The sequence below is a fragment of the Macadamia integrifolia genome, unplaced genomic scaffold, assembly GCF_013358625.1.
Source record: "Macadamia integrifolia cultivar HAES 741 unplaced genomic scaffold, SCU_Mint_v3 scaffold1591, whole genome shotgun sequence".
Lineage (NCBI taxonomy): Eukaryota > Viridiplantae > Streptophyta > Magnoliopsida > Proteales > Proteaceae > Macadamia > Macadamia integrifolia.
The window spans coordinates 76,380-89,843 of NW_024868269.1; the positions used below are offsets into that span (position 1 = coordinate 76,380).

The window sequence follows — 13,464 nt, forward strand, 5'->3', positions numbered from 1 at the left end:
CGTCCGTTTTTTATTTTTTCCCGTTTTTACCATATTTGACCGTATTTTTGACCGTCCCGTTCACGTTTTGATCCGTTTAAAACATGCCCGTACCGAACAATGTTTTTTTGCCGTTCCCGTTTTAACTAACAGAGGTTCAGAGTCCGTATCTCTTCCCTTGAAGGTAACCACCCCATCTTATCTCACTCCATCCATGAGATGTGGGGACCACTTTTGGGGTATGAGATCACACCCCATGAACAGTGTAATATGTGTAAGAGTGGTTAGCTGCACGGGAGAGGAACCTTACTCTGTGGTCTCCTCACCCCATGGACTGTGAGATAGGGAAGGAGCTCGTGCCATGAACTCCGAATTGGAGTAGTTGAGAATTGAGATATGACGAGAGACGTAATGGTCCTGCATGGTTCCAAATTAAACGTTTACGTGTCCTCTCCTCTAAATTCAAATCTTGGAATTTAGTTTTCTGGTGAAACAAATGTTCTATATGGGTTATTGATGTTGGTAACCCTATAAAATATGGGGCAGGTCAAACTTTTAACCGAGTGTAGTAGGCCTAACCAATGCAATAACTATGTAATAGCACATTGACCAATAGATTAGTCAGATCAAGAAACTTCTATAATGGTTGAATGGTTAAAAGAAATACGTTAACATAGATAAGGGAAAAGGTTTTGCGCATGTCCTTGCATGCACACAATAGTTAAGGAAGTTGAAAGGGGGATGAGGGTCTTCGGTGCATTCCTCACTCTCATTCGATGATTGTATGTATGATTATGCATCATATATATTCATGCACAAAATATTTCTTTTGATATATAAATTGAGAGAATGTAACATTTTTTGGGAGTGAGACAAGAAAATAAAGTCAAAAAGTTCTAACTAAAGAGAACCAGGCGATGTGATATGTTCAGAATGTAGGAAGATTAACACTTCAGGCAAGCTGATTTGTCCACGTGGAGGATTGAGGTGGGCCACCTCAACTGTTGTGTTGATGATTTGGTAATATAAAGACCGTTTATTTTGTACGAGTGACATTTTGTTAGCCATCTCAAGTGTATATAATCGATCATGCCACTGAGTTTTTTTTTTTTATTATTATTATTATTTTCATCAATAGATAATCAATTATTCCAACAGAAGAAGAAAGAAGAGGTCTCATGTACAAAACCAAGGCAGACAATTTATAAATTACATCTCGGGAAGAGTTGTCTTTTCTGTTTAATAGTTTGTCCACCTTGGATTGTCTTGGTGGTGGAAGTAATATATATAGGACGTTTTGACTTGACCGATCTATATGGTATATCAGATAGACAATCGGTATCTTATTATAGTCTATCATTATAAACATGTGACTGATTTGGAGTGGTGCGTTAGGTAGACAGTAGACACTGACTATAATTAGCCATAACCCGTTAATCTTTTTGCATGAATTCTTGTGCCCGTCCTTACTAGGAATTTTCATGTAGACAACTCCATTAAGTTGGGATAAAATTTTGAATATTATTATTGTTGTTGTTGTTGAAGAACCAATAAGAGATCAACCACACTACAAAAGAACACTCAACAGTATAGGAAAATACTAGCACCTAACCTCACACATGCCACAAGACTTGGATGTCCCATTTGATAGCAATATATAGATTTCTTCTCGAACACTGGCCCTCCAGGGGAGTAGCCTTGCATTTGTTTCAAACAACCATCATATTATCTCTGACTATCAATGGTTTAGTCCTGGTCCAATTATTTAATTTGGAATAGCCTCTGATTTTTTTAACTCCCACAGCTGGTTGATAGTTGAGCAAAAGACCAACTTATTAATTGATCCCTCTCTTCCAAATTCCTTCTTCATCCACTAGACTTCCTCCAAAACATGAAATGCAACTCGAGTAGACAGTGAACAAAGCCTCTTAATGTCTCTCCAAATTCTATGGAGAGTCAATCATTGTTTCATGATGATGATGTAATAATTGGTTTATGTGTATTGCATATGAAATATATAAAGAGGTGGTGTTCGACTTATCTTTGAAGTAATACAATTCTAACGTATACCTTGCACAGTAGTTGAGTTCTTGTTGAAGTAAATAGTTGATGAGCCTTCGTTGTATTGACATTAAACCGATTATAATCGTGCTCCTCAAAGATGTAAAAGATATTGGTGCAATATAATAGCAGTAGAAGATTTACATAGGGTGGAGTCATGTTAGATACTCTCCTTAAGGTGTTTAAGAGTCTCTATTAGTGCGTATAAGGTTGACCTACACTTCATAATCACCTCTTAATCACAAAGCTTGTGCTCCTAAATGTGATTACATAGGGAGTCCGTAAGGAGTGATTATTCTTTACAATGAGTGCGGCGGTGCGGTGAGCATCAGATGACTGAGAGCATCCGGGCACATGCCTCGAGGTCCTCTCGACCATCCGATGCTCACCGCACCACCGCCGAGCATGTTTTTGCATCCGTAAGCTATACTTAGTAATCCAAGAGACAGAATCAAGAATAGAACATGTACTGTTCTATGCGATAAGAACAGAAAATGAAAACAAAGGACAAGAAGAACAGAAACACTCTTCGAAGTAGACAAAAATAGTGATGGAACAATCCCATGAATCACAAAGCATAGTCTCACAAGTTTTCTAGCCAATTTTCCTTTGCAGGAACCAGGTATTTAGAGATATGGACTATACCCATATAGATACACCTATATGTCTACAGGGAGGTGTATGTATGTATATGTCTTTTCTTTACAGTGTACAATCATATGTAGGAATAGAAGTTCAACAGACTAAATTTATCGCAACCAATTTAATTATTATTAATAGAGTATAAAACCAACCATACACAATACATTTACATTTTCTTTCTGTGGAATGCAAAATTGAAATTTAACTTGGAAAGAAAGCTCTCAGCATTACTTTTTTTTTTATAAGATTATTAGCTGTCAGCATTACATTAAACATTTGAACCCATCCATCATGTCAAAAACGTTAGTCCCAGGTACCCTCGGCATCTAAAGATGCACTGAACTCATTGGAGGGCTATCAGTGTTCCTGGTGGGCTTCAATCCTTGCTTTCCTTTCTTCTTGCCTGCACTGAATTCCCGGGTTTTGCTTATTCTGGGAAACAGCCTTCTCCACTTGACCTTCTCCAACTTCTCTCTTTCTTCTTGAGAGAATTTATCAGCGTTATTGATTTTACTAATGTTATGTACCATAGGCGAGCTTTGCTGTCTTTCAGGCTGTAAAGGCTGATTACTGATGTTGGTTTCACTATAATTATGTACTGGGGAAAAGCATTGCTGGGATGCAAGCTGTAAAAGCTGAGGCAGGACTTGGCTATTGATTTTACCATCTTTATTCACTGGGGATGAGACTTCCTGGGTTTCAGGCTGTAAAAGCTGAAGTGAGACTTTGCTATTGGGTTGACCATTATTATTCACTGGGGATGAGCTTTGATGGGTTTCAGGCTGTAAAAGCAGGGCATTACTATGCACTGAGGATGAGTTTGATGGATTTCAGGCTGTAAAAGTGAGGCTTTGCCATTGAGTTTACCATTATTAAGCACTGGGGATGAGATTTGATGGGTTTCAGGCCGTAAAAGCAGGGCTTTGCTATTGATTTTACCATTATTAAGCACTAGTAATGAGCCTTGCTGGGTGACAGGCCATAAAAATAGAGCTTTACATGTTGGAGATAGAACAGGCAAGAGTGGCTTGAATCCATAGTCTCTGGGTCTTACACAGCTGATCAAGCGGTGAAGCCATGTTATGAGTTCGATGATACATTGATCTGTCTTCTCCCTATCTGCATGATAGAGTGTCTCCAGAGGCAACAGACTATTAGGTGCAGACGTCCTCTTGTTGAACTCAGAACTGCGAGTCAATAAGAATAACTGTTAAACCCCTGGAGACAGGATGCGGTTTGTCTATTTTCTCCAACAGCAAAAGAAATGATGTTTGATTCACAATGAAGAAGGGAGAAAGCAGGAAAAAAATAACAAGGAAAACTGAAATTTGAGCCTCAACTGACCTAGTGTTTGCCCATTCTCCAACCCAACCAAAAGCTTTATGTGCTCTGTGATTTGGAATGCCATGAGTCCAAAAAAAACAAAAAAACAAAAAGATAAGCATATGAATATAAGCTCTGAAGCAGTCACTGGAATTTAAAAAAAAAGGCACCTTCTCAATTGCCAAAAATAAATAAATAGCTAAAGGTAGCAAAGCAACTGAAAAATAAATAAATAGCTAACAGGACTTAGTTAATTAGCCAAATGATACATAAGTATAATGCATGGTAAGAGAACTTTCATTGACCTACTTGGTTGTATTCGCAGCAACAAGCACAAGCCACCTAAGTGTTTTTGCCATCTCATCTTTGATCTGGGGAATTGTGAGTTGCAAGCATGCAAATGGAGTTGCAGATATAAATATATATATATATATACATATATATATAAACTATGATTCTCTTTGTTACAATGTAAAATATATTCCTGAAAAAAAAAATTGTAATTTGTAAATTCTAACATATTACCTTTTTATTTTTATTTTTATTTATTTTTTCCCCTTGGATCTGACCGATGTTAGGAATTAACAACAAAACAGAATAACGATGGAAAAAGAAATCACACACACATAGAACACAACGATTATGTGGTTCACCCAAGATGGGATACGTCCATGGCAGAGCGATAAACCAAAGCTTCCATTATTCTGATGAAGAAAATTACAAACACTCACACACCTCTCCTTGCGAGATCACACCCTATATGACAAATCCTACTTCCCCCGAAGTACAAAACTGCCCCCAGTATAAATGTTTCCAAAAAAATTCGGGACTGCCGTTGGGGAAAGGTGAACAGTACTTCCTGGGTTAAACTGAGATCAGGCTACACCAATAATACAATAAACATATCTGAACATGATTAAGTGGGAGTGTAGTCCTCCATAGGTGCCAAAAGTACCAATTATCAACAAACTATCACTATTTTGGGGGGGAAAAATCCCGAATTTTAAAATGGATGTTGTTCAAACCTTTTGTATTTCATTTCAGTAAAATAAACTTCCACTTTTTATTGCTTGTATAATTTTGCATTGGTCTTCAACAATGTAAAATATTTTACCAAAAAAAAACACAGCTATGGGAATAGCTACATTTCCATTTTCTTTAGGTACCAAGGCATGCAATAAATTTTCCATGTATGCCATCTTTATCTGTCCATGCATGTTCATCCAGGCATGCACTTTAGGGAACCAACCTCCTAATGCTTAGAAGCCAATCCAGTACATGGTGCAATTACTTGTTCATAGAGTTTACCCAGACGAAGCTTACCTCTTCCTTGGCCTGAAATGCCTGTAACCAAGAACGTAGAAATGTTTTAACATTGAGCGGCAGTGCATGATAAAGTGTATCCCTTGCATTGGGAGGGAGAGAACTTGTCCGAGCCACCTAGCAAACAAAGATAAACAGAAAAGAGATCACTATTAGATTGCAGAATGACAACCTCTAGGATTTAAGATATAACCTTATATCCAGCCATTCATAAATATAGATTTTGTTATGAAATAATTATTATTTTGCCAAAGGACCAAACAACTTCGAACGGATGCGGACTGTCTGTCATTGCCAACACAAACAGGCATTTTGAATAAAAATTTCTGTTTTTAATGTCTTCCTAGAGGGGGAAAAAAAAAATTCAAAGAAAAATGTGGAGATAATCAAGGGAAAGATGGATTAAAATTAACAACCTTTTTAAGTTCAATATGGGCCATCATGGTTGTTATTGAAAGCTGAAGAGCCAGACAAGCTTGAAAGATAACTATAACTTATCACACCTAAATGGGATGCTTTTGCTAGTTAGCTATATTTAAGTCATTCCCAAAGGGTTGAAATGCACCAACAAAAATGTTATTAAGTTAATGAATTTGTGAAGCTAGTATACCATCAGCCTTAAAAGCGAAGGCAATAAACAAAGACAAGCCAAGGAAGAAAAGAACCCAAAAGAAGAAGAAGAAGGTAAAGAAGCATCGGCCAAACTGAAAAACAGATACATGTACAAGAATATGAGCTTAGTTATTTTTTTTTTTCTTTCGGAAAAAAGGAAGCTTCCTCACTTATATCTTTCTTTTATCATTTTTATTAATTGAAGATTATTATGATTTTATCACACAAAATCATGATGTTTAAAATTCATAAAGCAGAAAGACATGTAACACAAGATGCACCTTGCTCACCTTTCTTGGCCCACCTTGAATTTATTATATATTGTCTAATGGCCCTCATCTCATGAGCTTTTTCTCATTTGAAAACTACTTAAGCTCCCAAACATCCCACTCCAGTTCCCACAGGTCTGGATTAGATGTCTATTTGATCCTAAAAATCAACCCTAAGAAAATTTGTGGAAAAATGCACACTTGGATTCCAATTTCCATCCTGCATCAGTTGATTGATTTCATGAAGTGGAATGATGAAATAGGCAGCAAATATATCAAATAAAACTTGAATCCTGGTCATGGGGTAAGAAATTAATTAAATAAACTTTTGTGAGAGATCTGTTATATCCAACAAGTCATTACCTAATGCCTCAACACATTCAAGCTAGCTGTTTATGAGATATGCATCCATACTTGTTGAGTTATATTGAATGAGGCACATTAATTAAATGTGTTTGGCGCACAAAGGGGCGCGCTTGGTCCAATGGTAAAGTTACGAATGTTGCGACCTAGTGGTCAAGCAGTCGAAACAGCCTCTCGACATTCTCAGGGTAAGGTTGCGTAGTTCTCGCCCCCACCCCCGAAAGACCTCGCACATGCAGGAGCCTCGTACACCAGGTACGCCCTTTGGTTGGTGCACAAAGAGGACAATTGAAAATTGGAAGTCAGGGTAGAATCATTAAAGAGTGTATGAACCATAGAGAGAATATGTTGGTACCTTTCCTTATTCTTCTAATAATGGGCTGAAGCAACAAAAACTTTTGATGGCTTCAGGATACACTAGTAGATGAACTTTGGATGCATAATGTTAAGGGTTTGATGGCTAACAAATGACTTCATCACCACTTCTGTATGCCAAAAGATTTGAATTTTAATGATTTATATATTGCATAGGTATGTGGTTATGTTTATTTATTTACTCTAAGGTTCACATCTCTCTGAACATTATATACTTGTGAACTTAGATTTTGGACCCTTCTAATACTTCATTAAAAGAGTATAATGTTGGCAAACAAAAACCTTTTTGAAAAAATTCCAGGGAATATTTTTGTAAGTACAAAATACCATAAGGAAAAGAGCACCATAATTAGTTATAGGTTGGTCATGAAAAAGAGAATTGGCAAGCAAATTAATGCAATTTAATGCATGTTATCGTCAAATAAGAGCCAAAAAAAAAAAAAATTGCTACTGAATGGTAAATGCTATTCTGGGTTGCACTTGAAGATGTAATATTCTTTTAACAGACACTACTATGACTTGCGCCCTGAACCCACAACTGAAGAGTTGCATGGCCACCATTTTCACATTACGTAGTTGGAACCTGTAATAATCAGAAAGTTTTCATAGATATAACTGTAGAATGTTAAGATCAAATAAGGGTAATGAAAGAATTTCTATACTTACAATAAGATCTATCTGACTAACGATGTTGGCGTAGTGTAATGCAAGACCACATACACCTAATCTTTCAGATTTGTGAATTGCATCCTTGCTAATCAATGCTGTCCCTGCCAGAACTTACAACAGATTAAAAGAGTTGAAATCTGCCAAGAGCCTTACAAAGAGCATGTAGTTAATTGCCTAGCGAATGAAAACCACTAACTAAGCAATTCTACATGATGCCAAGGGCTCAATCCAGGGTTAATCTATAGACCCCAAATCAGCAGAGGATTTGTTGACCCTACCTAATGGGGCTCAGTTTAATGTGCCACAACATCTGGCACTTGCCATTTTAAAAAACTGTCCACATGCTAATATTTATAAGGTCCTTGTTGTTACTTTGCCAAGTCAATGAGGGGTATTTTTCACATCAACCTCATGAATAGATTCAAGTATGTGTTCATATAATGAGAAATAAGCCTAAAAGGCCATAACAAGAAGCCTAGAAGAGAATTCCACATTGGCTCAGTTTGTCTCCAGGTACAAGATTAGTCTAAGCAAGCTTTCCAAGTAAAATCCTTGATCTTTTGTATCGATTTTATTTGCAAAAGTTTCCCTTTCCATGGATTTTACCTGGAATCAAACAGAGCCATATCAAATTGAAGCTTGTTCATCATCCTTCACAAACATGTTTTAGCCGTACTAATACTGCAACAGGACTCCCGGTACCAGTAAAGGAGAGAGATCCCAATATACTTTCTGAGAAAAGTGCACCTCAAGATAAGATAGCAGATGTTCCTATTCAAACCTTCACAACCTTTTTTTTTTATTTTTTATTTCGATATTTAAAAAAAGGAGGTTAGAGTCTATAATCATTGACTAGAAAGCAAAAAAAATTATTGTTTGTCTACTTTTAATGATGACTGATTGATTCAACATTATTTTACCCATTGTTGATTGTACATCATCATTATCAGTCCATCCAGATATGATAATACACCCTGACATAAAACTTTTATAGCACATCAAACTGCTTTAAACAACCTACTTTATCTCCCTTTTTGACCAATCTCATCTAAGGAAAGAACATGAAAGCCCTACTGTTTCTTCCATCATTGTAATAATTCACCATCAGGCCCTCAATGGGAACTAACCCATGGAATGGTCTAACAATCACTTTGGAATAGCTGTAAACAGGGGTAGAGAACTAGCCTGCACAACTAGAAACGCATAAAGCCTCAAAGCTTAGATACAGCTACACTAACCAGGAAACATCAAGGATATGTTAGGGAACATCATTTTGTTCTTAATAGTGAAGTGCTAGAAATGGGTAGTGCTCCAATTAAGAAGTGTCCAGGTAAAAGAGAGGCAGAGTAGAGTTGTGAGACAGTATTTATAGGCAATCCAGATAATTGAGATAAGGCTTTATTGATTTTTATGTCATCCAAAATCAACATTTGAATTGACAAGAAAAAAAATTAAAATACAACAGAAATCAAATGTGTCTATCAGAACTAAAACAAGAAAGCAGACAATGTTAGTCAACTAGAAGCACAGGCTACAATTTTGTGGAAGGATGATCATGATTACAGCATAAATAGAAACATTAAATGAATGTTGCAGATCAGCATTTTTACCTGATTCATATGCTAGAATGAACTACTGGTTTACGAGCACATACCTTTAGTTCCAAAGGCTTTCATGATTTCTTTATGAATGAAGATAACAATGTCAACAAGCTTTCCCATGACCTGCAATGGATTACATGAAATTAAGCAAAAAATCATTAATGTTGACTACCACATATAGATTTTGTATGAACAATGTAAAAAGTTTGTCTTGAGTGGATGCTGTAAGATTAATTCCTAATACGTTCAATGTTAAAAGTAAAACGTTCTCTGACCTCCAACGTCATGACCTGTTGTAAAATACTAACTTTGGAGTAAAAAGTAAAAAGTTAACACATGAAGACTTGACAAAATGCAAAATGGATTCACAAGAAAATCATAAAGGTGGTGGCAAATGATCCCATCAAAAACTTCTCCAAAACTCATCTAGTCTTTTAACGAGATTAATACAAATGATGCAGCACCAAATACCTCATCCAAATTTTTTGACCAAAGAGGTTTCTTTTCCAAGCTCCTCACAAGCTTTCTTTGGTGTTTTAGTTCACTCTACAATATCATTAGATTCTCTCCTACAAAATCAAATAAAATTTCCCATCGATTAGAAATCACAATTTACTAGTTACAGAGATTATACAGGTATTAGTATCAAATAGAGAACGTACCAATGAAATATATAGAAAAGAAATCCACAAATAAATTTTTCATATTCTATCAAAGATAATGAAGTGAAAGAACATCATTAATATTAAGATTATATCATTGCAAACAAAAAGAAAAGAGATAAACAATTGATTATAATTGAATATGTTGACCCAACAGAGAGAGAGACAGAAAAGAAAATACTGTGCTAAGAGAATTTCAGAATGAGCATAAGAACATGTAATGAGAGAACTGACAGGAAAGTCTTTAGAGCAACAATCCAAAAATGGAAGACCACATAAAAGCCTCTGTTGCTGTGTCATTTCAAGTTGTTCAGGTGAATAAGGATGTTTCTTTGGTAGAATCAGACACTATAGTAGAATGTGAAAAATAAATAAATGAGATATAAGCAAAATTCGAAGTTCTATAGTAGTTATGGAGTTCTTACCAAAAGTGAAATCTCAAAAAATTTTTGAAATGAGCCGAAATTTCACCAAAATGAGTCGATATGACCGAAGTTTTTCAGCTGAAATTTCAGTCAAAATTGGCATGCATGTAGAATTGATTCCTGTTTCATTTTGAAGCTTCTCAAAACTGAAATTAAATGACCAAAATTTCGAACTATGGCCTGAAGCCTCCACAAATGAGATCTACTTGTAACTTTTATTAGATCATAGAAAAATGCTCATTGACATAATTTTAGATTATTGTTCAATCTTGGACTAATTATGTGGCTTTAGATTTTATTGGTGAAAGAATCTGAGATAAAATTGCCTGATAAAAAGAATTTGATTAGTGACACAACCAAAAAACCAGCTGAAAAAGTTACAAAAAATTGTTCAATAAATCTTTGAGATTATAGTAAGGGAAATAATGGCAAAGAGATTCAACCTTTTTGAGTGATATGCAAGGCCTCAAGTTTCTCCATCTTCCTTTGATGATCTTTTTCAAATCTATCCAATGCATGTAGCTCATGGTACAATTCCTAAATGTGAAAATGAGTTTGTTCGTCAATCTGGGAGACCAATCTCAGACTAGTATAAAAATAAAATCAAGTGTGCATTAAATGATTAATAGATAAAATCATCCAAAATGTGTCTATAAAAATAAATGTATCACAGCAGAATGTTATATTTATTTATTTATTTTATAAGAAGGCCCCAAAAAAGTTGAATTCTTGACCTCTTAATTGTCAGGTGTTGGTCCTTTCCAACTGAGCTACCCTCTTGGGGTTATCAAAGCAGAATCTTCGATATACTTGTAGAATTATATAGCTAACAATAACCAGCTTTGCAGTAAGCTGGCAACTTAAAAGGAAGTGGTTGGATGAAGTAATTGCTTCCAATAGTATGGGATGGACCCCTCCAGTTGACCTCTTTGCCCTTTCCAAAGTTAGCTACTGAGCATCTTAAGGGTAAGAGGAAATGGATGTTATTTCCAGGAGCTGTTATTGTATGCCTTTGAAGGACCAGAAGTCCAGAACCGATAAAGTCTTCAAAAACCATGTTGTGCTTGTCCATGTGGTGGTAAAAAGGGTTAAACACATTCTTCTACGGTGTGCTTGTCAGACTTCTGAACTTTGTTCTATTAATAACTCTGAATAGGTCTCAGTGCAAGTATGCCACACTTTTTTTTTGTACAGGGTGTGAAGAAGTTCCATCCCCGAAAGGAGGAGCAAACAGGGCCTGCGATAGGAGGAGGGAAATGGCTCTGTTTCTAGACTGGTTCTGGTTCTGCTTCTGTTTGAACCAGAATTGGTTCCTTACACACCTACGGTTTGGTTAAAAGCCTCTACACTATTTTGTGGGCTCTCCTTGATGACTACATGCATGAGTAGAAGATTTGATGTTGGGATAGTAAGCATATCTTTCTGAATATTCTTTCCTAATTGTTGCTTTATCAAGTTTCTAATTTTGTACTACTTTCTTAGTCTTTTAGTTATAACTAAGTAATAGTTTCTATTTTTGAGTTGTTTCTATTTTTCTTGTAATAGCAAGGGTCCTCCTTTTGGAAAGATCCTAATTTCGAAGTTCTCTTGTGATTTGGCACCCTTTCCACACGGGAAAGGGTTTCTATTCTTTTAATTTCTGTCAATTATTACAAATAAAATAGAGGTAGGGCTACAGGACTACAGCCCACAATCTTAGTGATTGGAATTATGTTCTCTTGTGAGACTTTGCGGCTGTGGTGAATCAGTTGCATACCCTAGGTGGTGAAACCATGTTCCCTCTCTCTCTCAACAAAACTGACATCATGAACTTAGGGAGGTAGATTCAGTTCTTTCCATGATCCCCAAAACAACTCAACTCTTTGCCAAAAGGTTTGGCTAAAGTTTTTACAATGCCGGCCACTAACCTGACATGCAAACCCTCCTCCTTTATCTGTGCTTGGGACCAGCAGCATAAAAACACTGGCGGAGTTCTATGATCCACAAAACATCAATAAGTAAAAATAAAGTGACAAACTTGTAGAATGGATGCAATAAGCATGTGAATTATCCCATCAAAAGGTACGTAACAACCTACCATATATCATATATAACAGAAAGCCATCCATAACAGTTGCTATTTTTCTCAGAAATATAATTTGGTTCAATGTCAATTAAAGTGGAAATGTTCTAATAGTAATCATGCAGCACGTATAAACAGCTTGACCAAGAGCGAAGTTAATTGTACAGTATCAATTCAACAAACTGACCCAGTGAAAACATTGGCTGCAAGAACCAAACACATCATCGTGGAAAGCATACATAGAAATAAAGGATGAGCACAATAATGAAACCAAAATATACTTACAGCAGCGTTCAGAGCCAAAGTTGCAAGTTCTTGTGTTGTCATTTCTACCTCTTATTTGATCTGCTCGTGGGTTGAAGTTTTTAAATCCAGACTGTAAATTCAAATCAATTAAAGATATGCATTCACTTTATCAGTAACCATCACGAATTTAATTTGCAAGGTTCAAAAATCTATTAGATATCTGCCTACTTTTTTGAAAATAGAGATCCAGGTTGTGCCACTCTGGATTTTTACATAGGTTCCCAAAACTAATTACTTCTCTGGAGAACACATCGAATTCCTCCCTGAAAAAGGAAATTAAAAAAAAAAAAAAAAAATGAGGCATAAAATAACATAAAAAGGAATAGGACCACCAAAACAAAATCCTACGATTAGTATTTAAAAACCAACATAATTTCATAAGTCGGAAATAAAAAATGAAGTTGAAAGCTTCAAGCTCACGCAAATCCCTCCCACACCTTTTGTCAGCAGCAGCAATGCATAGCAATTCCTCCAAATTGGTTGATATTAGTCGTTGTACTCCATCAGAGTGTAGGATCTCCTTTTTGAGGAACTGGATATTTCCTTTAGACAGAGATTGCAAAAGATTTGCACCTTTGACAATTGTATTAGCTACTTCAAATGCCAAGATAGATATTTTGCTTTTCCTGGAAGCCATCGCAGAAACAAATCCAGTACTGACATTCAAATTTGACACACTACTTCTCAGGGTGTCCAATGCCTCCACAGCCCTCTCTAGTCCAACAGTGCGAGCCCTTCCCAAAATTGAGCTCATTTGTGGCACCTAAAAAGGGTAAAACAATCAAGGTTGAC

General features: G+C 36.2%; 1 protein-coding gene across 2 annotated transcripts; it reads right to left on the reverse strand.

The window, feature by feature from the left end:
• Positions 1-2,788: 2,788 nt before the first annotated feature.
• Positions 2,789-12,704, reverse strand: LOC122064268 (protein PSK SIMULATOR 1-like). Of its 2 annotated transcripts, XM_042627979.1 has the most exons (10): positions 12,382-12,430; positions 12,212-12,277; positions 10,748-10,841; positions 9,689-9,786; positions 9,271-9,340; positions 7,614-7,717; positions 5,329-5,445; positions 4,315-4,391; positions 4,027-4,071; positions 2,789-3,869 (listed from the first exon to the last, which is right to left on the reverse strand). In XM_042627979.1, the coding sequence occupies exons 5-10, from the start codon at positions 9,335-9,337 to the stop codon at positions 3,434-3,436; spliced, it is 846 nt and encodes a 281-aa protein (XP_042483913.1). In that variant the 5' UTR covers positions 9,338-9,340; positions 9,689-9,786; positions 10,748-10,841; positions 12,212-12,277; positions 12,382-12,430; the 3' UTR covers positions 2,789-3,433. The 2 variants fall into 2 exon arrangements, with proteins under 2 accessions (XP_042483913.1, XP_042483912.1); XM_042627978.1 differs by lacking the exons at positions 12,212-12,277; positions 12,382-12,430 and adding an exon at positions 12,652-12,704.
• Between the last annotated feature and the right edge of the window lie 760 nt (positions 12,705-13,464).